The sequence below is a fragment of the Piliocolobus tephrosceles genome, chromosome 2 (genome assembly GCF_002776525.5).
Source record: "Piliocolobus tephrosceles isolate RC106 chromosome 2, ASM277652v3, whole genome shotgun sequence".
Classification (NCBI taxonomy): domain Eukaryota; kingdom Metazoa; phylum Chordata; class Mammalia; order Primates; family Cercopithecidae; genus Piliocolobus; species Piliocolobus tephrosceles.
Genome location: NC_045435.1, coordinates 18,469,118 through 18,493,815, shown reverse-complemented (window position 1 = coordinate 18,493,815; position 24,698 = coordinate 18,469,118). Strand labels below are relative to the sequence as shown.

At 35.7% G+C, this 24,698-nt stretch overlaps 1 protein-coding gene across 1 annotated transcript in view; it reads left to right on the top strand.

Annotated features, from left to right (window-relative positions):
- The first annotated feature begins 531 nt into the window (after positions 1–531).
- Positions 532–24,698, top strand: part of CADM2 (cell adhesion molecule 2) — a 1,093,258-nt gene continuing 1,069,091 nt past the window's right edge. Inside the window, exons 1-2 of the mRNA XM_026457246.1 lie at positions 532–1,035; positions 1,133–1,211. Of these exons, the coding sequence (XP_026313031.1) occupies positions 1,151–1,211 (61 nt within the window). The 5' untranslated portion in view covers positions 532–1,035; positions 1,133–1,150. The remainder of the gene's footprint in view (positions 1,036–1,132; positions 1,212–24,698) is intronic.

Here is a 24,698-nt window from a genome sequence, read left to right as displayed (position 1 = left end):
CTCCCTATACTTAGCCTCTCCCACGTCCTCTGCAATCTTTCCCTTTTGCTGCTGGAATCGTCAGAGATTGCTACTGCAGCTGGTGAGTGGGCAGGTGCAGCCACCATCTGCTCTAGGAGTCCAAATGCGCAGCAGAACCTCGCACCCAGGACCTGGCCCAGGCACCACGAATTCCAGAACATGCTGGGGACACGGCTAACCCCGCCCCCTCGCGGTGGCGATTGGCTGAACCCTTCCTGAGTGCAGAGCGCTGATTAATGAAGGCAGTTGTCTCGCCCGCAAGTTCGGACGAGACATCGCTAAAGAGGTGAGATCCGCCGGGGGTGCTGAATGGGGGCTTCAGTGCTTCCTGCCCGAAGGGTCCTTGAGAAGCCTGTTTGTTTTTCCCGGCGCTTGTCTCCACCCATCCCCTTCTCTCATTGGCCAGACCTGGTGGGCGGCTGTGTTTCCATTGGCCGGGGGGCGGTGTCTGTCCCTGGCCAGGGTGGGGGCGGGGCCTCCGCCACTCTGAGCTTGCCCTTGTGTCTGGTGCGCCGTAGAGCTGCCGCCGCCGCTGCCGCCGCCGCCGCTACAGCCGCCGCTGCAGCCGGAGCATCCGGGAGCCGCCACTGCCGCCGCCGCTGCCGCCACTAGCGCTGCTTCCACCGCTGCTACCTCCCCTCCCAGGACCTCGAGACACCCCGGGTGCGAGCGGCAGTGCTGCTTGCTTGCTCCCCCTCTCCCCCAGCCTTTCCCTTCCGTGACCTACCCACTCCTTGCAGCCCTAGTCCGCACCTTCTTCGACACCCCGGCACCCCTGCACCACCTGCTCGGGCAGCCCCGGCGGGCTCTGGGACTTGCTGTGCGCGCCGAGAGGAAGGCAAGCTCCAAACCCCTGCCTGGCAGACGGGCTGTCGCGGCTGCACCACCAGCCGGAGGAGGAGGAGAAGAAACTATTTCGCCCACCGATACCCCATTCTGCGGGTGCTTTGCCGCTGTCGCTACTGCTGCCGCCGATCCGAGTCCGCGGGTTCGAACACCTCAGCGGCGGGGACGGTAGGTCCCGTGGGCGCCGGGAGGAGGACACCAGCGGAGCCCTGCACTCTCGTGCCCCGCTCACCAGCATCTACTTGCCCCCTCGTTCCTTCCCCAGCCCTTTAGAGAAGGGACCATGATTTGGAAACGCAGCGCCGTTCTCCGCTTCTACAGTGTCTGCGGGCTCCTGCTACAAGGTAATCCCCGCCCCGCCGCGGGGAACATCAACTTCTCGCCCATTCCCCATCTTCCCCATTCCACCCCATATTTCCACTCTCCCCTCCCAGTCCCCCTGTCCCCAGCGATTTCCACCCCTCCCCCTACTCTCTGGTGCGGCAGGGGGCAGTGGCAGTTTGCACCAGCCCCTTGAATTTCTAACGCTGGCTCAGCCCTGCCTTCCCAGCAGTCAGCCCCTTACGCGGCACCTTTTGCCTTTTCATTCACCTGAGCTTCCTTCATCTCACTCCATCCCCGCCAGCATCCCCCTCCCACGCCTTTTGGCTGGCAACTTGTGCCTCTCTGAACATTCCACCCTCCCGACAACCCCCACCAGCCACCTCCCACATCACGCTCTTGACCGACCCTCTCCATCTCTTGTCATCTCTTTAACCTCCCCCTTTTCGGGTCGCCTTTTCTTTTCCCCCTCTTCCCACCGTCATCATATCCGTGTGTCTTTAAAAAGTGTGTGAGAGCCTGGGAGCGAGCTACCAAGACGGCGAGAACAGCAGCAGCGGCAGCACCGTGTGCATTGCAATAACATCTCCGGGGGGGAAATGTGTTGTGAGACGTGTCATTCACCTAGGAAGAGAGAGGAGACTCTGTCTGGGATTTAAGAAAAAAAAAGAAAGAAAGAAAAGAAAAAGAAAGAAAGGAAAAAGAATAAGAAAAAAGAAAAAATGAACGAATGAATAAATAAACCAATAAATTAAGAAAGGGGAGAAAAGGCAAAAAAATTAAAAGACCCAAACGCACTTTATCAACACATTGACTTTTTATTATTCAGTCTGTGTCATTTCTTTTTTTTTTAACCAAAGAAATATATGCTTCCTAGCAGTTACTTCACTGCCAAGAGATTTTCACTTAGATTTCCTACCTCTCCATCTTCTCTCTGCCGCTTCTTTCCGTAATTAATATTATCCTTTCACGTGAAATGTAAAGAACCCCTACCACCGCAGTGGAGGGAAGCCGCACAAAACGCTGTTATTATGCAAATCACTGGGTTTGGATGCCGGAAGGCTAGGGAATCTGGGTTCACTTTTCTCCAGACCCTCTTTTTTGGAGGAGGGAGTGAGGGGGCTGTGTGGAATGGGAGGATGATGCTGATTATGAAATAAATGGCAATGCATAGTACAGGAGTGCATGAGGACACTTTGGGTGGTGGAGGAGGCAGAGGCGGCGTGCTAGGGCTGGGTGGGCAGGGGCTGTAAGGCGGAAGATTGTTGCTTTGAAGAGAATAGTATAGGGATGTGGCTTGAATATGAGATATAGCGAGGACGGATGTGAAATGATGATTGATAGAATATTTTTTTAAGCTAGGTGACTAGATTTTTTTTTTTTTCTTTGCCTACCTCTAAACCCTTCTGTCATTATTTGGGTATTTGCAGGAAGATAAGTTGATCAAATTAATTTTTCCCTGGGTAAAAGGGATCTGAAAGTAAGACACACGTAGACTCACTGGCGTGCAAAACCCATTCGGCCTTTGGAGGATTTAAATGAGGTCAATGAACCATGTTTCAGCAAGTTCTTGGAATGCATCCTCTCTCCTGCCCTCCTCCGGGATATAGACTGGGGACAGAATTTTATGTATGCAGATTTATGAACATGAAAGAAGAGGCAGTGGGCAGAATTTTCCTGAATTAACTAACTGACCTTCTAGAGATCTTGTGTAGAATATTTTGGTGGTACTTTTGTGTGTTTTACGTTGGGTGTAAATTTCAGATATGTCATGTGTGCCCGAATCTCCGTGAAGGCAGACAGCACATTCTTCCTGCGTACGCCGCTGAGTCCCATTTCTCACCGTTCACACCCCCATCCTCACGCAAGTAACCCGGGTGTCTGACACGTTACTTAGGTTTTTAATCCGCGCTGAGACAATCTCCCGGAGACCCTACTTCACCTCTCAGTAACTTGCATTTCTCAGCTCAGCTGTGTGTGTGTGTGTGTGTGTGTGTGTGTGTGTGTGTGTATGTGTGTGTGTGTGTGCGCGCGCGCGCCGGCGTGCGCCGTGTTGGGGGGAGTGTGATGTGGGGGAATCAGTTAATTTGGTGATTGCAATGAAAATTCGACACCGCTAGATGTATTTTCCCTGCCAATCTGTGTGTGCTGGTCCCGGCCGGTCAATGCACACACTGCTGGGCTGCTGCGAAATTATTTATTATAGAGCATGTGGGTCATGGACTGCACTTGGGGTCGCCTCCTCTCTTCCTTCAACATTTCCCTGTGAATTGTCTATTCAGTGCAGTGCAAAATAACTGTTTGCTGGTGCCGCTCTCAGCCTGGAGGAGGATTTACTCTTTCTCTATCCGGAGAGATTCCATCAGCAGCATTCAGGCATGAGTCTCTTTTATTGAGTATGTAAACCAATGATTAAGACAGTGCTGCTTTTCACAGCAGACTGGGGCGGGGGGTGCGGGAAAGGGGTGTGAGTATAGCAGAGAAAATGCACCACTGCAACCAGCAGCAACACCAGCATTAGGTCCAATAAATAAATAAATAAAGGTCCTATACAGCAACCAGGGAAAGAGCCCAAGTCCAACCATGTCTGTGGACTTAGGAGCATCTTAGATCAGGCCATATGAATACACTAAAAGAGATAAGAGGATTAAAAAAAGAAAGAAAGAGGAGGAGGCACAAAGCACCACTGGCTTGTCTTCTCATGTTTATGGCCGCCTCACATTTATTCATCAAACACTACTCCACAGACACATCAGACTTTGTTGATATTGTCAGGTTTTGCTCAAATTGCTCATGCCTTCCTTTCCTTGTCTTAGGCTTGGCTGAAAACGTTGCTTCGGGGTTCAGATTTATGTTTCTCCCCCTACCCTACCGTTTTATTAGGACTTGGTTAGGTTGTAAAGTGAAGGTTTTATATCTTGGACATAGATTAACTACTTAGCCGGTCTTTCTATGTGCAGGCAGAAAAGGGTGGCAGGGGAACTAGTGAGCGACTGATTTTGGCTAGAGGGAGTCTGCCCTGCCTGATGGTAGTTATGACTAGGCAAATACTATAGTCAGTCAATAGCTTCTTTTTTTAGCTTGATCAGCACTATAGTGATATTCACTTAAGTAATACTAATCAGTTTATTTATCCCATGTATTACTATTCCCTTTCTTGCAGTATACATTATTACAGACAAAAAGACTCATTTGAACATACCTTCTCCGTGTTTCTGTATTTTAACTGACTGTATTTTATATTATCACCTATATTTTTGCCTTTTTTTCTCAGAAGCAAATCAATTTTCTGGCTTGTTAATATGTGGAGTGATAAGCCAGTGATGAGAATCCAGTCAATGATAAAATGAGTTTTTTTAAGAAAGGCTTACTTAATTCTATAATATCTGCCAGTCTGTCCTCATCCTCATCATGTCTTTAGGAAATGAATAATAAATAGAAAATAAACATATGCTTTTGGCCAAACATTTGTTTGGCCAAAGTATAACTTGGAATGTAGGCTACTTAAATAGCAAAATTTGATTTAGTGTTCAGCTACAATGCATCTTTTCTTATTTTCCCTCATCATAGAAAGAGGAAAATCTGGAGTAAGCACAAGGGACACATTAGAGAAATGAATTTCTTTGCAAGGATTGCAAAAGCTTGCCACCTGTAACTAAGTCCTCTCTTGGCTATAGAGTAGATCCAGTTCAATTGCTAACCCTTGCTGAAACTTTATCCCTTTCCATGCCTGAGGGGGCACTGCAAAGATGGAGAGAGTGCCCTGGGCAGCACAGGAAACAATTCTGGAAAGGGCAAAAAAGAAACAAGGGCAAAATATAACAAGAAATAGTCATGCATACATGCATACAAGACCTCATTTTGTTGAGAACTGTGTTTCCTTTTTGGAATGAGTCGTATACAAAAACACCTGCAAGACAGATACTGGGGCTTTAGTTTTTTGTGTTTGTGTTTTTTTTTTTTTTAATTTTTTATTTTGGCCATAGTATATTCTGGTAAATGATTTGTTATGTTTAGTAAAAATATAACACAAACAATTTGAATATATATTCAAATTAAATCTCATTGGACGTACATAATACTTGCCTCAGTATGTGTCATGAACCTCATCTTACTTTTTTAGAAAGCACATTATAATACATGTTATACTTATATACACTTAATGAAATAATTATGCTTCCTAAAATCATATCTTTCCAACTATTTTACCTTCACATATATTAACTTTAGTCTCGTCAAGCTCATTTCTTATGCCAAATGTAGTTCTTGAAATATATTTTACTCACTCTCTTTTTCGATTAACATAAACTTTGGGAAATGGAGCCTATATACTTAAATGCAATAACTGTGGCTTAGTCAAACATCAGACAATTGGTAATTAAGACAATCTTCGCAAATATGAGGAGTTCCTAGACTAGTTTTATATCAAGATGTGGAAGCTTACTTCATTGTCCTTTTTCCATTTCTATAACTACTAGAACTCTGGAAACGTAATATGACAAAGCTAAGTATCAATTGAGATGATCTGTTCTTGTGTCCTTCATTAGAAGATAAGACATTTTAAAACTATTTGTCACACAATTAAATAGTGGTAGAATGTCATCTTTCTTAAAGAAAAAAAAATACTTAAATCAATTAAAGAGCAAAATGGAAGTGCAAAAATGTTGGAAGACATCCTAAGCATGCATTTGAAAGTGGCCTGGAATGAACACAAATGGCATAAATTTTCTCTTTAAGTAGTCTGTGGGATATCAATGATTGAGACAAGTAAGCCTTATTTACTGTGAAAGATTTGGGGGTGCATTAATAATCAAATATAGACCTAATGTCATATGGATGTTTTATTTGATCTTGCTGACGTGCTCTATGATATTTATTGTGAAATAGTCCTCATTTTATTAGACTGTATTAAACCCATTGGCTAAGTCACCCATTCTGTAGCAGCTGACTGAATAGACTGAGGAAGTAGAGAGAAGGAAAATCACAAACCAAGGAAGCCGACTCAGAAACTGAAGTCAGAAGCCCCTTTGTTGAATTGGCAGATACTGGTCTGATTTACTGTCTTAAAACAGTCCTAGTGCCCAACAATGATTATACTTAAGCTTCCTGAGGGCAAGCTCTGAGCCTTACATAGCTATGCAGTTTTCTTATCCTTATTTTAGTAGATGCATAAACAGTGGTGCTGGATTGAATAATAGGTATGTCCTAATTACTTCTGATGGGATTAAATGATCTCTTCTTTTCATAATATGGAAACACTCATACTTTGTCAAGTCACGTAAGAGTTAATTTTGACATTTTGTAAGCTATGTTGGTTTACGAAAGTTTTCCTATATTAAATTATCACATAAATAGTTCTTAATATACATCTTTAAGTGAATTCAATCTGATCAGTCATTTTTTAACATTTTCCTACCATTTTTTTCTTTTCCTTGATTAAAAACTCCAGATACTTTACATTAGATCATAAACTAATTTTATAAAAAATGAAGGATATAATTTAAATTTACTGATTTAACCTAAAATATTTAAAAGGACACGTTCATTGCCAACATTTTATTTGAAAATGTCAAGCATTTTTGGAGTGCAATTCTGTAGTATCAAGAAAGGCATCTTCTGCAAATTCCTTGTGTAAAGAGGTGGGTGAGGATTAACCTAGAGCTGTGGCAGCTGAAGCCCCCTGCTGTGTGATGATGCAAATGGCATCTCAGGCCTAATGTGCTCTGCAGAGGCGGCAAACTCAGAGGAAAGCAGTCATGTGGCGTAAGAGTGAAATGGGAAGTCTTTTTCCTAGCTTGTAGTGGACATAAAACATCCTTTAGCTTTTTATAAGCAGAAATGATCCAGAGTATTTGTAATCACACGAACTTGTGACAAAGCAAAAGAGAGAACATATATTCTGTTTAGAGAGTAATAAATAAATCCTACTAAAACTACCAACGTTTTCATCCAATGAATGGTGAACATTTAATTTTCTTCCAAACCATCGGGAACATAGGTCAGTTTAATGAAGATGAATAGCAAAATTGAAATAGGATTTCTTTGCTGTTTTTTACATGTGTTAGCCCTAATCACTGTGTGGCTGGGAAACATTCTGTTATCCAGTTCTTCCTTCAGTGAGTAAGGAGTTAGTACCTTAATCTCATTCTTATTAGAGCATTTCCTGTACTAGGAGAGTATAGTAGTTTCTTTACAATAGAGGCGTTAACTGTTCAGTGTGTGTTCAGTTTATTTAGTGTTGTTAAGTATAATTTGTGTTATGTCACATCACTAGAGAATGTTTCCTATCTGAACAATATTATTTATCATATAGGCAAAGTCATCTGATACGTTCTCTAAAAAAGTAAGAGTTGTAAACCTATTGTTGTACCATTAAACCCTATCAGATAAAAGGAACTAACATAGCTTTGTATATTTTGATTCCATTTGCCACAGAACAAAACCCTGAATATGTTATACAACTGGTTTTTATTAGTGAGCCCAGTGTTCCTGTTAATGTGTTCGGTGGATTTCCTTAAGCATATATGAAATTGTTTTCCTCTTAGAAGCATGTTTTCATCTTAGAAGCCTATTTAAAAATTAGTGAAGTGAATATTCTGCTTAAGTAGGGATCAGTTAAATATTAATGTCAAAATCAGAGATGTAATTATAGAGAAAGGAAATATTTCACAGTCACTTATTTATATATATGCACATATATACACATTTAAGTATGTCATTTTTTTTTGAGACTGAAGAACATCTTTATTAATTTTGTAATTAGAGTTTAGGGCTTTCAGGGATGTATAATAGAATGAAGGAAAAAGTAAGAGTTTGTTTTGTTTTGACTCATTGTGTTCTTTTACTCTTTCAATTAAGGCTAGGAATTTTATTTTATTTTTTAAGTAAATTTTCTTAGGCTGCAACAACGATTTACAAGCCTTCCACTTAAAACACACACACAAGTCTTACAATTTATGAAATAACAATAGGGTTGAGTATTCTGGATCTATTTTTGTGCGTATGAAACTGAGTGATAAGAACTTATTACTACTTGAGTAGATACAGAGCTAAGTTGGTAAGATTTGCCATAGTGAGGGGGATTATTAACTATTCACATTGTATTTTATAGGTCTTTGAAGGAAATATTAACACAGTCTTTATTCAACTTTGGGAATAGCTGTTTCTGAGTCAGCAAATCATTTTCACTTGAATATTTAAATTACCTTTTAGCCATTTCATTGCTGGAGAGGAAGTCTCTGTCTAGTGATAGTTAAGGAGTTATTCCGGGGGTTAAACACTGACGTCATTAGGGATTGCTTAACAAGTAAAAATAAGCATACTTTTGCTCTCAGAAAAAAGAAAAATCTCAAAGCTAAATATGATCAAATAGTGCAAATAATGTCACATCATAAGAAAACAAAGTCCTTTAAAAAGTCAGATTGCGTTTCTAAAAATTATATATATTTTATGATGGTTAATTTACACTAAGGATACATTGCTTATCTAAAGTTGTCCTTGAGAACAGAGTGAGAAAGCACCTTTCCTGACAAGGATGTGCTGTCGACTGCTAAGTGTATAGCTGTTATATTGATTTCCTGTAATTTATAAAGCCAATTAATCTATTCTTGTAAAGAAATATTTTTAGCTTTTAAGCTAAAATTGTTTGTATTTTAAAATGTAGGTGCCTTCCATAATGCTTATTTAAACATCAAGGCCTAAAATTTATAGTGTGTAAAAAAAGTCCTAATTTTCTTAGTAAATTCATATTTTACATGAGCTTGTCCTGTATCCGCCATGGGGGAAAATGTCCATGACATTTGTAACTTCCATTCATTCTCATACCTTTTGCATCTCTGTTTTTCAGTCTGGAGTTGTAGGCTTAAATTTAAATGAGAAATAATGCATTACGAATTAGAATATTTATATGTAAAAGCAAAGAAAAATATATAGTAAGCTTTTTATTTAATTGCCATTTCTTTACTGCTGTCTATTTTATGTGCTGAAGTCTGAATAGTAACTCAGCTTCCTTTATACTCTCCAGGAATATAATATCCCTCCCATTCCCTGTCCATGCTACGGACTTGAAAGATCCATTAAAATGAATTAATGGGGAATGAAGAATAAAGAAGTGGAGTTTTGCTAAAGGATATGTACAGAATATGTACAGATTGGGTATTTTTCCTTTCAACCCCCAAGGAGCACACCCCAGTGTTTTAGCAAGGATAAAACATGTACAATATGTGTTGAGTTGTTGTGGTTATTGTTATTACTGCATTTTTTTTTTGAAAGCTCCATTCCGTAGTCTCTTAATAAAAATGGCAAAAAGAAGGGGAAAGGAATGTGAGTCAGCCAGCCAAACACAGAGAAATGCCTGGCAAAGCTGACTAAATTAGCATATGCTAGGCTGAGTATTTCCCTCTGTTGTTACATAATCCCTTTCTAATACGAAATCAGTTCTCATACTTAACCCTTTCAGGAGGTTTGGAATTCTCCCACTGTTATATTTTTATTTTGCTTCATTTATTTGCTCATGAATTGTGTAAATCATCTATTCAAGGGCTTTTATGTCAAGTTCTTTTTTTCCCTCTCCAGCACTTCTGTATACAAATGTTCCATTCTATGTCCAACTTCAGGATTCAAGAATCAACTTTTCTACAGCTTCCACTGAGAGGATCTAATTAGCATTTTAGTCTCCCTTTACTCATGTGCAGCTTTCTTTAGAAAATGTATTAGTTCTATGAGGTTCCCCTAAGGATTCATAATACTCTAGTTTGTTACATGTACTGTGATATTCAGTGTGCCTTAATTATGCACGTGTCCTCATTTCAAAGCCTTTTCAGGGATCATGTGGGATAGAACAGGGGTCTGGCTGTAGTTCACTGTCATGTATTAATGTGTAGGTGGTATTCAGAGAAGGATGTTTCTGAAGGCAATTATATATCTATGACTCCAATATAGCAAGCAGTTACTCACATTCTGCACTTACTAGATACCCTGCCAAGGCAGAATTAAATTCACCATTGTGATACATAATACAGTATCTGTTATTTCTAAATAACAGATACTGCTCTAGGATTGAAATAAAATAATGAGTGAAAATGTGTATCCCCTACCCTGAATAGGGATTGTCTCTTTCATTTTCCCAAACAAAAAGAAGAATCAGAAATTGTTCCTAAGTCAATGCTCTATTCCTTAACTAGCCCATTAACACATTTTGCTATGGTGGGATCTTGAAGTTTTGCTGGATTTTGTGTGAGGCTATAGATATTTAAGTAGTATTAATTGCCTGCAATCTTTATGGACTGCCAAATGTCAGTGCTTTGCCAAATTTGAGACATTTTATTTTCGGGTTTTAATTTGGATGCAATTTGAATATGGTGAAAGTATAGAGAGACGCTGAACTCAACAGAGAGAGACAGACATTTTTTCTTAAAGAGACTTCATTTGTGGCGAGATTGCTACAAGAATTGGCTTGTTTTGTATCTGATACCACTTATAAGGGGGATATTTTCCTATATTACCTGAGGATGAGAGTGCATTTGTATTAATTGTACCCTTTGACTTACATGTCTTCCTCTGTGTCTTATGTCATAAGAAAAGGGTGGTTTAATTTGTAACTGCAACTTGTGTCTTTTATTCTTTTATTTATGCTTATGGCAATAAAAAGCGTTGTATAAGCTGATATAATATGTTTTGACAATTTTTATTTGATTATTTTACACAATAGCATAATTTTTGAAGCTATAGTTTTAGTAGACAAAAGAATGCCATCTGCCATCTATTGATTATTTTAAGCATTTATGTGTTCTTAGTTCATGAGAGAACTGAGCATTTGATTTTGTCTATTCTATGATCTATATAACATTTGTATATTATGATTATAGTATTTTGAAGGTTATGTGTTTATCTGCCTGTCTCCTCTAGTGGACTATAAGCCCCTAGTGTACAGGACTGAAGTCTTAATCCTCATTATATTTCAAGTGACTAATCGAATGTCTGGTCTGTCTTTTTTTTTTTTTTCAAATGTTTTCATCATTCCACTGATTGATTAGTTTTCTTCTAATAGATTTAATCTTGACACAACTCTTTAATTGGATCTAGATAATATATAAGTATTTACATTATAACTGCCAAAATGCCAATACAGTACTCCAAATAGAATAAATATTTTCAGTGATTTTTCATTTGTATGTAATATACAGGAAGAAGACAGAAATGCACCCCAAGAAACAAAAATAGTTCTAAATAATGGTGTACTTAACAAAAATATGAATTAATTGCTTTCAGTCAGGGCAGTCCATTCAAATTTGTACTGTAAACATTTATTTGAATCTTCCTGATATCTTTGGGTATTTTAACCCCTTATCTTCAGTCTGCTTTCCAAAGATTTTATCTCTAGCTTCAAAAATATTCCTGATGATGACTTTGGTTAAACGTGAAGCCACATTATCTTGTTGTTCTACTTTGAGTAGCTGGCATTTCCGGATAGATGTATAAACAAAGAGGAATTACAAGCTGACCTTGATCTACCAGATTATGTGTGGACTGACCTGCTTTTTTTTTTTTCTTTTTTTTTTTCTGCCAAGCTAGAGAGTAGAGGTTCTCTATTAGTCCCTGAAGTAAAGATTCAGGGTGCATTCTTCTCAGTTAACTGGAAGAGATTCTGTCAGTATTATTTAAAAGACCCTTTATAAATTCTAAATGTTGATCTGTTTGTGTTTTTAATGCTTAGTTACTTATGCAATCAATGACACATATATGCTGTGATTGGATTTTTTTTTTTTTTTTTTTTTTTGCATTAGAAAGAGAAATAGGATGGAAATATTATCTACTTTTTAAAGAAAATGTAAATACAGTTACTGGAAACCCGAAACCAAGGGAGAAAAGACTCTACAATTTTTAGTGACTGTATTTTCACATAAAGTGTTTTAAGAATACTTTTTCTAAAAAGTCCCAATGAAATGTGGCTTTTCGTAAAAGTCATATAGTTTTTTCCTCTCATTTTAAAAATCAATTTCCCTGATGTCTTTTGGATTTTTGACTGTTTCATGACTCTTAGCATTTGAAAAGATATTATTAACTAGACTAGCTTACAATTTACCTGAATGCCAGGTGCTGAAATCACTCTATCATCCTCATAGATGAATATATATTCTGTAAATAAGTGTCCAATGAAGATAAACTAGCTAAATTTATTAAGGGTTCTTGCTGCTTTATACAGTTGGTATTAAGAATTATATTCTCTCATAGCTTCTGTTAGCACCTAGTCTTGCTTCATGTGAAAACATGTCTGAATGATGCTACAGTTGCAGAATAAACCTTCTTCTCTAACATGGCTTTTGTCTGGCCCCTGCTCATCAACTTTCCAGAGACTAGTGAGTTAAAGGGAAGGTAGATTTTTTTGCAATTTGTGTTGGAGGCAATTTTTGTTGACTCTTTCACTATTTCAACGAAACATTATCTTAATATGTTACTGAATTTATTCATTATATTGAGGATATTCCTATAACCTATGGTTAAATATGACATATTTTAATTTTTTTGTGTGTAACCACATACTATCTGAAACTGGAACTGTGAGGAAAAGTTATACCTTCCTATGTTCAAGACTTTTATTCATAATGATTCACTTAGAAATTGAATTTCAGTTTGTTATTAAAAAGAAACACCTTTACCTGTTACTTTACATGCCAAAGCATTTCGGACCAACATTCTTGTCCAGAGGCACCAAATTAAAAACAATATCCGTGATATTTAGCAAACAAATTTTACACTAACAGTACTGATTTTATAGAAAGACCATTGTACAAAAAGTATTGATTTTATGGAAAGATTTCATGGTAAGTAACACGAAAAAGAAGTATGTTCAATAATATTTACAGACATATTTTTAAAAATCAAGTAAAATGTATACAGGGTAGTTTCATGTTCACTGGCTTGCTTTTTTATCAATATAAAAATGCTATGGATGAGGTAAAACTAATGGTGTTACCACTTAGTAACTTAATTTCTCCATATCATTTCATTTCCATGAAATTTCCAATGCTATGATAAAAGTATTCTAGAGAGATAAGAAGCGCATAGTATTATAGAGGTGGTAGAAGTCACTAAAGTCAGATTTATTTTAAACTTTGTTTTACTTTACCCAATTTTATTGACTGTACAAGTATGGACTATCAACAAAACAGAACATATTATCCCTGAGGGATCTGACAGCATAAGAGTATATGTTTTAATAAAACAAATATGCTTGATGGGTATAGACAGATTGGGGAGATTAATATTTTTTATCATTTAATGATAGACTAACTATAAGGTAAAAGTAAATTCCGTCAGGCTTTAGGGATATTTTCTTCCAGGAAATTCTCATCACCTAGCCATACCATGATGGAGTATAGAGGTGGATTGATAATAGAGAAATGGGCATAACACAAGAAGCATACATGGTCAAATTGTGGTTTGTGTGGAAGTGGTAGTGAGACCTGGTGGAGGTCTTTTATTTAGTAGTGAGGGTTCTTTATTCTGTAAAGGGAGGAGCTATCAATGGACTAAAACTTTGATTTTGGAAGTCCCTTGCAGTAGGAAGACATGATAGTGGGAAGCAAGAGACCTAAGTTCTCAGGCAAGCCATGTCACTGTCTCACTGGCCTTGAGCAAGTTACTTCTCTTGTAGCTTAGTTTTTTCAGCTGTAGACTGAGTGGTTGCAACCACATTCATTCTTTGGTGATGTATTGTAGAAGGAACTAAGGGATGATTGCAAACTGCAGAAATGGCATTTTTCTTTTTTCCTTTCCACCTAAAGATGTTTTATAACATAGTATAACAGTAACTCTTAAAATAGCATTTACCGAAATTTAACTTTTTATATCCATCTATGCATTGTTTAGTGCTTAAGGATTTTACATATGTAAACAGATTTTTTTATTGTAATATATGTGCCTCTATAAATTTCAGAGCTTTTCTTTCTCTGTCAATGAAGTTTATAAATTAATTTTGTAGCCATTGGCCTGAGTTTGAGCCATACATACTTTTCTCACAGAATCACATGCATAGATCAGTTCTTCAAATTAGGAAATTGTTTCTTTGGTCATTTCTATTATTAGGACGTGGACTGGATTTGGTTTTTCAATTTTGAGTTTGATTTCATATTTCTGTGCATTTAATGTACATTAAAAAATTTCTATGGTCATTTTATTGTTCATAGCCTTTGGTTTTATTAAGCATAACTTATTCATTCATTGATTCATTTTTCAACAAATACCTATTTGAAGGCAGTGTTGTAAAATGCTGGATGTATAAATGAACAAGATGGAAACAGTCTCTGCCCTTATGGGGTTTATGGTCTAGTGGTGGCCACATAATAAACAAATCCAAATACATAATTCCTTTCTTTTTTTTTTTAGAATTGGAGCCTTGCTCTGTTACCCAGGCTGGAGTAGTGCAATGGCATGATCCCGGCTCACTGCAACTTCCGCCTCCCAGGTTCCGGTGATTCTCGTGCCTCAGTCTCCCATGTAGCTGAGACTACAGGCACGTGCCACCATGCTGGCTAATTTTTGTATTTTTAGTACAGACAGTGTTTCTTCATGTTGGCAATGCTGGTCTTGAACTCCTGGCCTCAGGGTATCCGCCAACCTCGGCCTCCCAAAGTGATGGGATTACAGGCGTAAGCTACTGTGCCCAGCCTATAATGCCTTTCTGAATTAAAATTAGAAATTTTATTTTTATAGTAGTATCTTTCAACAGCAGCAGAATGTGGATATATCAATCAGGATGTGAAATCACTGGTTTACAACAATGCTGTAAACCTCAGTGGGCTTTTAACCTTTTTTTTTTTTTTTTTAAATTTAAGGTTAGATTAAAGAGCTCTCATGTCTCCAGTCGTTTATCCTGAAAATGTTCTCAGTATGATGCCAGTTTCTTTTTTTTATTATTATTATTAATGCAACTTGAAAGAACCTGACAAGTGAACAAGAAATATTCAAGAATGCTCTATTCTAACTGATTTGTTCGAGAGGATGATTCATTTAATTTCATAAAGGCTCAGTGGGCCAGAGCAGTGGATGACCAGGTCAGCAGAGGGAATGTAGGGGAGAAGAGGTCTGTGAGAAGGATCTATGTAACAAGCAACAATATTTAGTTTTTTAGAGCTAGAGTTCTGCTTGAGCAATTCTGATGTTACCAGCGACATTCATTTAAAGAACTGCTGATGCCTCAGGGAAAACATGTTTAAAGTGTCCTGTCTAGAAACAATACTCCTTACACTGTGTCATATATATTAAAACTCCCACCCTTGCTTATATTACAATACATCATACTTGGTTAAAACCTGTACTAACATAATTTGACTTTTTGAAAGTGTCAATTAAATGTTGTTCCTGAAACTCTTCTTCCTGCTCAATATGGTTGAAATATTAACCACCTGGTCAACAAAGCTGAAGAATAGATGGGGATACCATTTAAGAAGTTTACAAATGAAATGAATTTTTATACAATTATTTAAAACATTGGAGAGAAACACACATCATGTGAATAGCTACAAATATTCTTGGCATCATTATTTTACTTCCTTTAATATTTAAGTGTGATGACCCCAAGGTGAGAATGATACCACATTTCTAACAGATTGTATGATATTTTTGAATATTACTATTTATTGGCTAGTGATATACCGGGAATGGATGATATACATGTTACAATAGACAAGCGAACTCTGTGTAATTTTATATATATACACACACACACTTTGGAAATCATAGTGATGGTGGTCTAGCATTTATATTAGTTCTGTTTAGAGAGTTACTTATTTGGATTATACACAGTACTACAGTCCACAGTTAGAAAAACCTTTGCTTATCCATTAACTTTAATTTTACTTTCTTTTGGTTTTAAAAGAAACTTTAATTCAAGTAAATGCTGTGTTGCAGGTGATAAATGGCTAGAGAATAGTTTTATATTAAATGATTTATTTTGAAATATATTCAGTTTTGCAAAGTGAGAGATGCATACATACTTGGAAACTTTTATAAAGGGAACTAGGTGGTGCTGTTCTGTCATCTTTGTGTCTTAGTGACTTCTTTGGTCCTGTTCTGTTCATTAAATACTCTCATACGATAAGCGCATTAAGTAAGGCACAGTTTTGGTCTCCTAGTATTATTTTTTTATTAACCAACTAAGTTGATACTGACTTTGTATCTTTGTTTTCAGCAATATTTTTGTACAGTAGATAAAAACCTTCTTCCTAAGCAGCAAGATATATCATACTTTATTACTTACCTCATTTCTCTAACATTTAAGATAATATATTACATTCTGATATCTTCAGATTTTTTATTATGTTTTTTAAAACCTCATACTTGGCGTTTTATTTATGAAATCTTTGATTATTACAGTCAGAAGTTACAATGGTAACATTTTTGTACAGTTTGGGTTGATTTAGTATAAAATGCTGTAAATATTTAATCTCAAGAAAATGCATTTATTTTTAACCATTGTTTGAAATATTACTAATTGCATTAAGTCTTTAAACAAAAGAGAAAGCTTTCTCTTGAAAGGAAATTTTGTTTGCTTAATTTACCTCCCTTTCAAAAAATGTGACCTCAATTAGGCTGTCTGTTAATCTTTTCCAGTTTCAGGATGTTATTAAGATAATTGTGCCTTCCCATAATCTTGGTGATACCTGATAGTCCAAAATAAAACACTTATTTAAAACAAAATAAGTAAACAACAAACAAAGTTCTTTCACTCTCCATATATATTTAGTGCACTGATATATCTGAGGTATGTTTTATTGGTAATAATTATGGCGTCTTTCAGATACCTTTACATTTTGGAATGGCAAATAAGAGAAAACTTACAAGGGATTGCATTTTTTTTCATCAAAAATCATCCTGTGTTCTGTATAAGCAATTGTAAGTTATGTTTCTTAATAATTTTGTAATGCCATTTCTGAAGCATATATTATATATTTTCTGATGAAAACCCGGATAGAAAGTAATGAAGTACTCTAATAGTTTTAACCAAATACCTCCTTGTAGAATTGTAATTTTGCATACTGATCATTTTGAGTGGGGAAAGATAACTTATATCCTTCATTTCTTGTATAATAAATCCCCCTTGCTGCTACTTAGATCATAAAATTTTAAGTTTTACTCTAATAGAAAACTCAACATTATACAGAAAACTCTGTGTTTTCTGTTATTTTGCAAGTTTTTTATCTGTGAAAGGCAGAATCAATACAGAATTTCAAAATGGTTCCATAGGATGTCATCTTACAATGTAGAGAGATAATCTCTGAGATGAACATCTTCTAAACTAATAAGCATAAGTGAATGCACTGCTAGACCTCTGTGCTCATGTCTGGCCTCCCCAGACAAAATGAAAGTCAAAAGTATTATAAGAGTTTAGAATGGGGGATCTGCTTAAAAGAACTGGGACTGTTTATTCACAAGGATGCCTTCATTTTCTATCGAATTAAAATTTTCCAAAGAAGAATTAGGTAATTCCCATTTTATACCACCATAAATTTAAAATGTAAAGAAACCTAATGGTAAATAGATAAAATATTTAAGATTATATAAAAAGTATGTCTTGGGGAGTGATTATTTGTATTAAAATACTTTCTAGCTTTTAGTTACTATGTTATGGGAATAAAGTGTGAACTAGATAAAGAATTTGTTGAAAGGTATTTGTAGATTTGTCATACCTACATGTTCAGAAACCATTCCGTGTTTGATTCATTTTTAGAAAGTTGACATTTTGGCAGAGATACCAACAAGAAAATATTTAAATTTAATATATTTGATACTATATTTATATTATAGAAAGTTAAATAAGACTATTGAACCAATACCTATTTTTCAAATATACCATACTTTAAATAAATTAAATAAAGCATAGTACTTAGTGAAAAATCCATCATAAACCAATATATTTCAAAAGTATTTTTCCTTCAAAAATATAGAAATACAGAAATCTATTGGTTATTTTATTTCTTAAGTATCAGAAATGCAATAAAAACCACTTATATTTGGTGATAACCTGGTGATTACTTGTCTTAGAAGTAAAGTTAGATAGACACTAAACACATCTTTTCCAGTATGTTTCTCCTTAGATTGAGGCTCTAGAGTTCATACCGAAATGCTCTATGCATTTTATAATATCCTTTTTATAATATCCTTTGGTCATTATTTCTTCGAGAACTTTTATCCAAATAAGAAGAGGCTTCTTAATAATGATCTTTGATGAAAATTATTCCTAGGCAATATAGCATAGCCACTGACTATTAGTAATCAATGGCTGCAAACAGATTACTCTGGCATATCATCTTATCTTTTCAAATGCACACTTGGACACTTCTGTAGAAGACTTTTTTCATCTTGCCAGATTTTATCAATCATCAAAGATTTCTATCTCACAGATCTACAGGTGTTTTCACTGTAAAAGGTAGACTAACAACAACAAATTCACCGTCAACAAAGACAGTAATAAGTAAGGGATTTCTGGATTTCTTTTGAAATCAGAGTCAGATAGCAGAATAGGTGAAAATGCCAGAAAAGGAACTATGGTAGTCAAGAGAATAAAAGCAATAGTATAATAAAAATGATGGATATAGATCTTTAGCACCTTTAAGTATATGTTTCTTTATTATACTGAAAGAAATCAGAATCTCCAATGAAGAACTGATACAGATTTATAGCTGATATCAGCAAACCAATCTTTGATGGACCCAGTGGTACTGACATCACTGCACACGGTGAAAGAGATTTGAATATAACGAGATACGAACTTAGGCAGATATTTGGTGCAGCATGTTGAGCACCTGATTTCTTGGAAGAGCACTGATTATGAAGAAGCCTAACACAATTAAGAGGTAGGTCTAAATGATGACCACATTTGACCAAAAATAAAACAATAACCTTTGGGGAAACTATCTTACCACAAACTTAATATACTCTCACATACAATTGATAAACTGGGAACTTTCTAGTTGACTTTGCGAAAAGATATATTTTTTCTTAAAATTAATACTCTAGTCTTTCTATATTGGCACTAATATGAGTGGAGGTGATGGGATGCAGTAATTAGGACATGCTTTTGTTTTGTAGGTGAATCTCAGATACTCTTCTTATAGCTTTGCAATTTACAAATTGTCAGATTTTCAGAAGTATTTTATTATTGGCTACCTAGGTAGCCATACGTGAAACTGGAAAAATATCACAACAGAATAGTTCTTAAAAATAGAGAGCAATGGTTTTCATCATTGATTTCTTGTCATGCAATATTGACATTAATAGAAAACAACACTTAGAAGAGCAGTGTCTACATTTAATTCCTAATTTGTCAATCAGCAGGTGTTTCAAAGGGAACATTGCTTGCTTTAAACTAAGATCTTTAAATCTGGGGAAAATCTGACATTCTGGGGGAGCCATATTTCTTATGCAAAAGTTTAAAAATAAAGACTTTTGAAGGAGAATAAGGGCATTTGCAAAAAGCTTGTCTTCTCCTTTCACAGAAACATACAAAATACATAGAATAAATTAGAGATTCGTTGCAGATTTTTAGAAATGATAAAGATGTATTTGCTCATCTAAACATTAAGAAATTAATATAAATGTGCTAATAATCTAAAGTACTTCATTGACATTATTTAAGATGTTTGCATCATTATCAGGAATTACATATTGCTTTCTTGTTAACTTGTATATATTTTCTGTCTTTCCCGTACTAGTTGATAAGCTCTGTGAATTCAGAGTTATCTTTTACTGTTTTAATCTTCCGCTTCTAGAATATTTTCTGGCACGCAGTTGTTCAATAAGTTTTTGTTGCATGAATAAATACAATTATCTGCATTATTTTTGAAATAATATTCTTTACATTTTGAGCAGCTTCCTATAGTGAACAGAAACCAAATTAATACCTGTATTTCAAATGAACCTACTTAATATTAGTAGTGATTAAGTAGAGTTAAGTCCATTCTCAGAGACATCATTTTCCATATTTGACAACATATCATTTATTACTTGAAAAACATTTGTAATTGTGTGTATGTGTTTATGGCATAAGACTTAAAGCACGATACCAGTGTTCATTTAAAACAATAAAAGGGAAAATAGAATCGAGGAATTTACTTGCTGAAATGCCATAAGAAGACTTTTCTGAGTCTAAGTGTATTTCCCGTTTTATTACTTAACATTGCTAGGAGTTCAGCATGTGTGTTATGTGTGTGTGTGATCTTTATATCAGGAATTTAAAGTCATGGGATTATAACTACATTATATGAAAATAATAAAACCAAACATCATAATGGGCCATAGGGGAAATTTTACATAAGAATTGTGTTTTAGCAAAATTGGATATAAGTTTAAAATCAGTTCTGTAGCACTTTAGATTTAAACATGATCTCATTTCAACCCTATTTAAATCTTATTTCAGAGGAAGCTTGTGTAAATGGAAAGTGCAAAAGATAGGGCATCAAAAATTAAAGTTCTGATTGTGGCTGTGCCATTGGCTCCCCCCATCACCTGCAGAAACAGCTCATCTCTCTAGAGGTCAGTTACTCAGAGGGTGTTAGGCTTGGATCATCTCCAAGGTCCCTTTTCAACTTGAAGATGGACTCCAATTTAGCAGCTAAAATTAAATAAATGGATATGCTTTGCAAAGGTTAGAATTCTTTGAGGTTAGATGAAAAAGTTTTAATCTGACAAAAGTGTTATATAATGATGAAATTTATCACTAGTGGTGTTTGTAAAATTCTATTGATGCACAATTCTTTCATGTGCTTTAAAAATTTATGTGTTTTCTGCTTGTAAAATGGAGGAAAAATATAAATGTGTATATTTATTAATGTATGTATTTATATATTGGCATACTTACTGATATCTAAGTATATAAATCAGTAAATCTTATTGTTACATGATTCCATTTGTTTAAAAAATGTGTGGACCTGTGTACATACTTCATTGCATTTCTGAATTTTCACATTATTCTCTATAAATAGAGCCAAGAGTAACTAGAAGAGGTATCTTTGAAGAAATACTCAATTTTGTAAAACACTTCTTCTAAGAAAAATCTTAAATTATTAAAAACTATCAGCCTTAAGGGGGAGAGAAATGGATGATTCCAGGAATAAACTTCAATAAATGAAGATGATTTTACACTAAGTACTATAAACTCTTTTTTTATATTCATAAAGACTCAAAAAAAGATAATATTCTTCAACTACTCTAAGAGTCCTTTAGATTTGTATTAAGAAAGAATTTCCAGGCAGGACTCCTAGGCTATAAAATTAAAAGTGGCAAAATGCTTTTTTTGGTCTCTAAAAGGATAGATTAGTTTTTCCATCTTTCTTGGAAAAATTAAAAGTGTGCTGTCTTCAAGATAAAGTAAGAGAACTGAAGGACTTCAAATCATGAGATAGCTCCTCATGAAACCAGTTTGCACATGTTAACTAATCGGAAATTTCGCTTTTATTAAATAGAATTTGTGTTAAGAAAGCCAAAGACCTATTATTTCCTTTGTAAGTATATCATTCAATAAAGGTTTTATTGATTAATTTAGAGTGGATTTCATAATAGCCCTGATCATAATCATACAAAGAGTTAAATTCCCCTCATTATGGAGCAAAGCAAATGCATAGTGTTTATAGGCGTTCTAGAAGGTCAGTCCTCGGACTAATTCACCAACAGCCCCAGATGCCTGGCTTAGCTGCCAACACAGTTGCTTTGGAGTCTGCCAGAAAGTCAGCTGCAGCTGCAGAGAACATTCTTTTTTTTTTCCCGCCCATTGCTAAGCCTGTGGATTTTACAATTGCCATGGAAAGAACAGAATTAAAAAATGTAATTCAGGGTGATGATCACCTCACTTACCCTATTAATGGGTTTCAGAGTAATTTATTATGAACAGCAAAATATTAACAGATAGAAGAGTTTTTCCACATGTGCATGTTCTCAAGTAAACTATTTAGTCACATTTTGGAAAGCAATCTTTCCAAAATGTGGCGAGATTGTCTTCCAGTTTCAGATTCTATCTTACTCATTTTTTGAATTCCTGGCAAGGTAATAATAAGAAGAGCTACCGTTTTATGTTGTACTGTTATCTGCAATTGGAGGAACATAACCGCAGGTTACTGTACAGAGAGAGCTAAGGCAGTGTGGTTTTGGAATCTAACAGGCATGACCTGTGTTCTTCCTTTGCTGCGTAACTTTAAATAAGTGATGCTACCTCTCTGAGCTTAAGGTGTTTCACCTCAGAAATGAGAATTGTGATATCCAGTTCAAAGGATATCGTGAGGGTTAATAAGTTAACATAGTAAAATGCCTCATATCAGGTCTAAATCTATGGAAACTCAATAAATTCTAGAGATATTGTGAGAGAAAAAAAATTGTTAGATCCAAATTTTATATTAGATCCTCTGAATTTTGGAGGCACAATACTCAGTGGTATTTTGTAAAATATGCTTGATTAGTAATACAGGAATTTTAAAAGGTAATCTAATGAGAAAGATTAGAAAATCCTGTTAGTAATTACAGAACATTTACAAAGTTTGTAACATAGTCTTCCATTTTAAAGTCGGAGTTTGTTTGGTCTAGAGTGCCAAAGAAAGGAGGGGCATAGAAGATAGAAAAGGGAGGAATCTGAATTGCATATTACTGTTTATAAATCTATACATGAGTATTGAGAGACAAGTGGCCATAAAATCTTTAACATCAATTTATGTTAAAGCTACATTACTCGAGTTTTAGATCCCCTACTGCTATAAAGACAACTTGAGGAACACTTCTGTATTTGAGTGTAGACAGCTGCTATTTGCCTACTTTTCCTTCCTTATGTTTCTTCCTTTCCTCCTCCTCTCCCTCTGTCCTTCCCTTCTTTCCTTTCTTCCTCCTTCCCTCCCTTCTGTTCTTTCTTCTTTAAATCAGAGTATACTGCAAACAGTCTTTCTCTTTGTTGGAAGTATTAAATATATTCCTGGAAAGAGTCATCTTATTTTGGTATAGATGGTTTCAGAAACTAAATGAAATCAAATATCGGCATCATAGCCAAAAATTGTGCCACTCAAGTGGGAACTGTTGCCAAAGTTACGGGGTGATCATATTCTCTTGCTTTTCTAGTTTCAAGTATAATTACATTTTAGTGAAAAGCATTAATTTAGACAGCAAGAGAAACCCTGCTTATATTGTCATTTTAACTGAGGTCCACAGAAAACAACTTTTAAATTGGATCTTTTAAATAATCTAATCAAAATTTAAAATTGCCAGCCTGGTTCTTTGAGCTGACAAGCTATGCATGCAGTTGAGATATTAGGATTTGATATCTTCCCTCTCACATGACTTTTGAATAGTGTGGATTTGTTTGACATTCTGATGTCACATCAGAAGGACATTTTCTCAATGAGAAGATAATTCTTTTTAGGATTCATCTTTTCAAGGTGATAGAATATGTATATAGTCAAGATTTTTTTTGTAAATGAAATATTCATTTGTGTTTCTAGATGTAGAGCTAAAATGGACTCCAATTTTTAGTATTTCAAAATAAATATGTCTATAAATTAAGAGTAGTATTTTAAACAGTTAAAACAATTTTTGTGATGATTTATACAGATAGTCTATTTCAACATGAACTGAATATCTGGATATAAGTCTAAAAACCTAAGATCAGTTACCTTCCTACCAAGGAGGTAAACTAATTACATGTTTAGGTTTTTATTATTAATACACACACACAATTTTCTTTACAATTTGAGCTGGAATTTTAAAAACAATACTAGTCTAGAGATATGAAACTAACATCTTAACAGACAATACAAAATCACTTTTCTAAAAATAACATAGATTATTTAGCATGAAAAGTATATCAAGCACTAAAATATGAAATAGCAATATATTATTGACATATAGATTGAAAACTACAAAGCATATATATATATATATATATATATTTTTTTTTTTTAATTTTTTTTAAGACTTATTCTTGCTCTGTCACCCAGGCTGGAGTGCAGTGATATGATCTCAGCTCACTGCAACCTCCCCCTCCCTGGTCCAAGAGATTCTCCTGCATCGGCCTCCTGTGTAGCTGAGACTACAGGCACCCGCCACCATGCCCAGCTAATTTTTTGTATTTTTAGTAGAGATGGGGTTTCACCGTGTTAGCCAGGATGTTCTCAATCTCCTGACCTCGTGATCAGCCCGCTTCAGCCTCTCAAAGTCCTGGGATTACAGGCGTGAGCCACCATGCCCGGCCAAGAATATATATTTTTAAATGTTGTGACTTTAGTTAAACAGGCTATTTATGGAACCCGATTTAAAATGGCATAGTTATATTTTCATATATCCTATTTGACTGTTAAAGGCTGGATATTTCATTTTGCAATGTATCATTTTTGTGCTATGACTGAAAGACCATTTAAAAGAGATACAAAGCTTTTTTCATCAGTTCCTTATTTTCGCATCAAATATTTTGGACATCACATCGTCTAATCTGTAAGTGTTATGCCAAAAATAAATCGCAATAAAATCAGTTTGTTTTC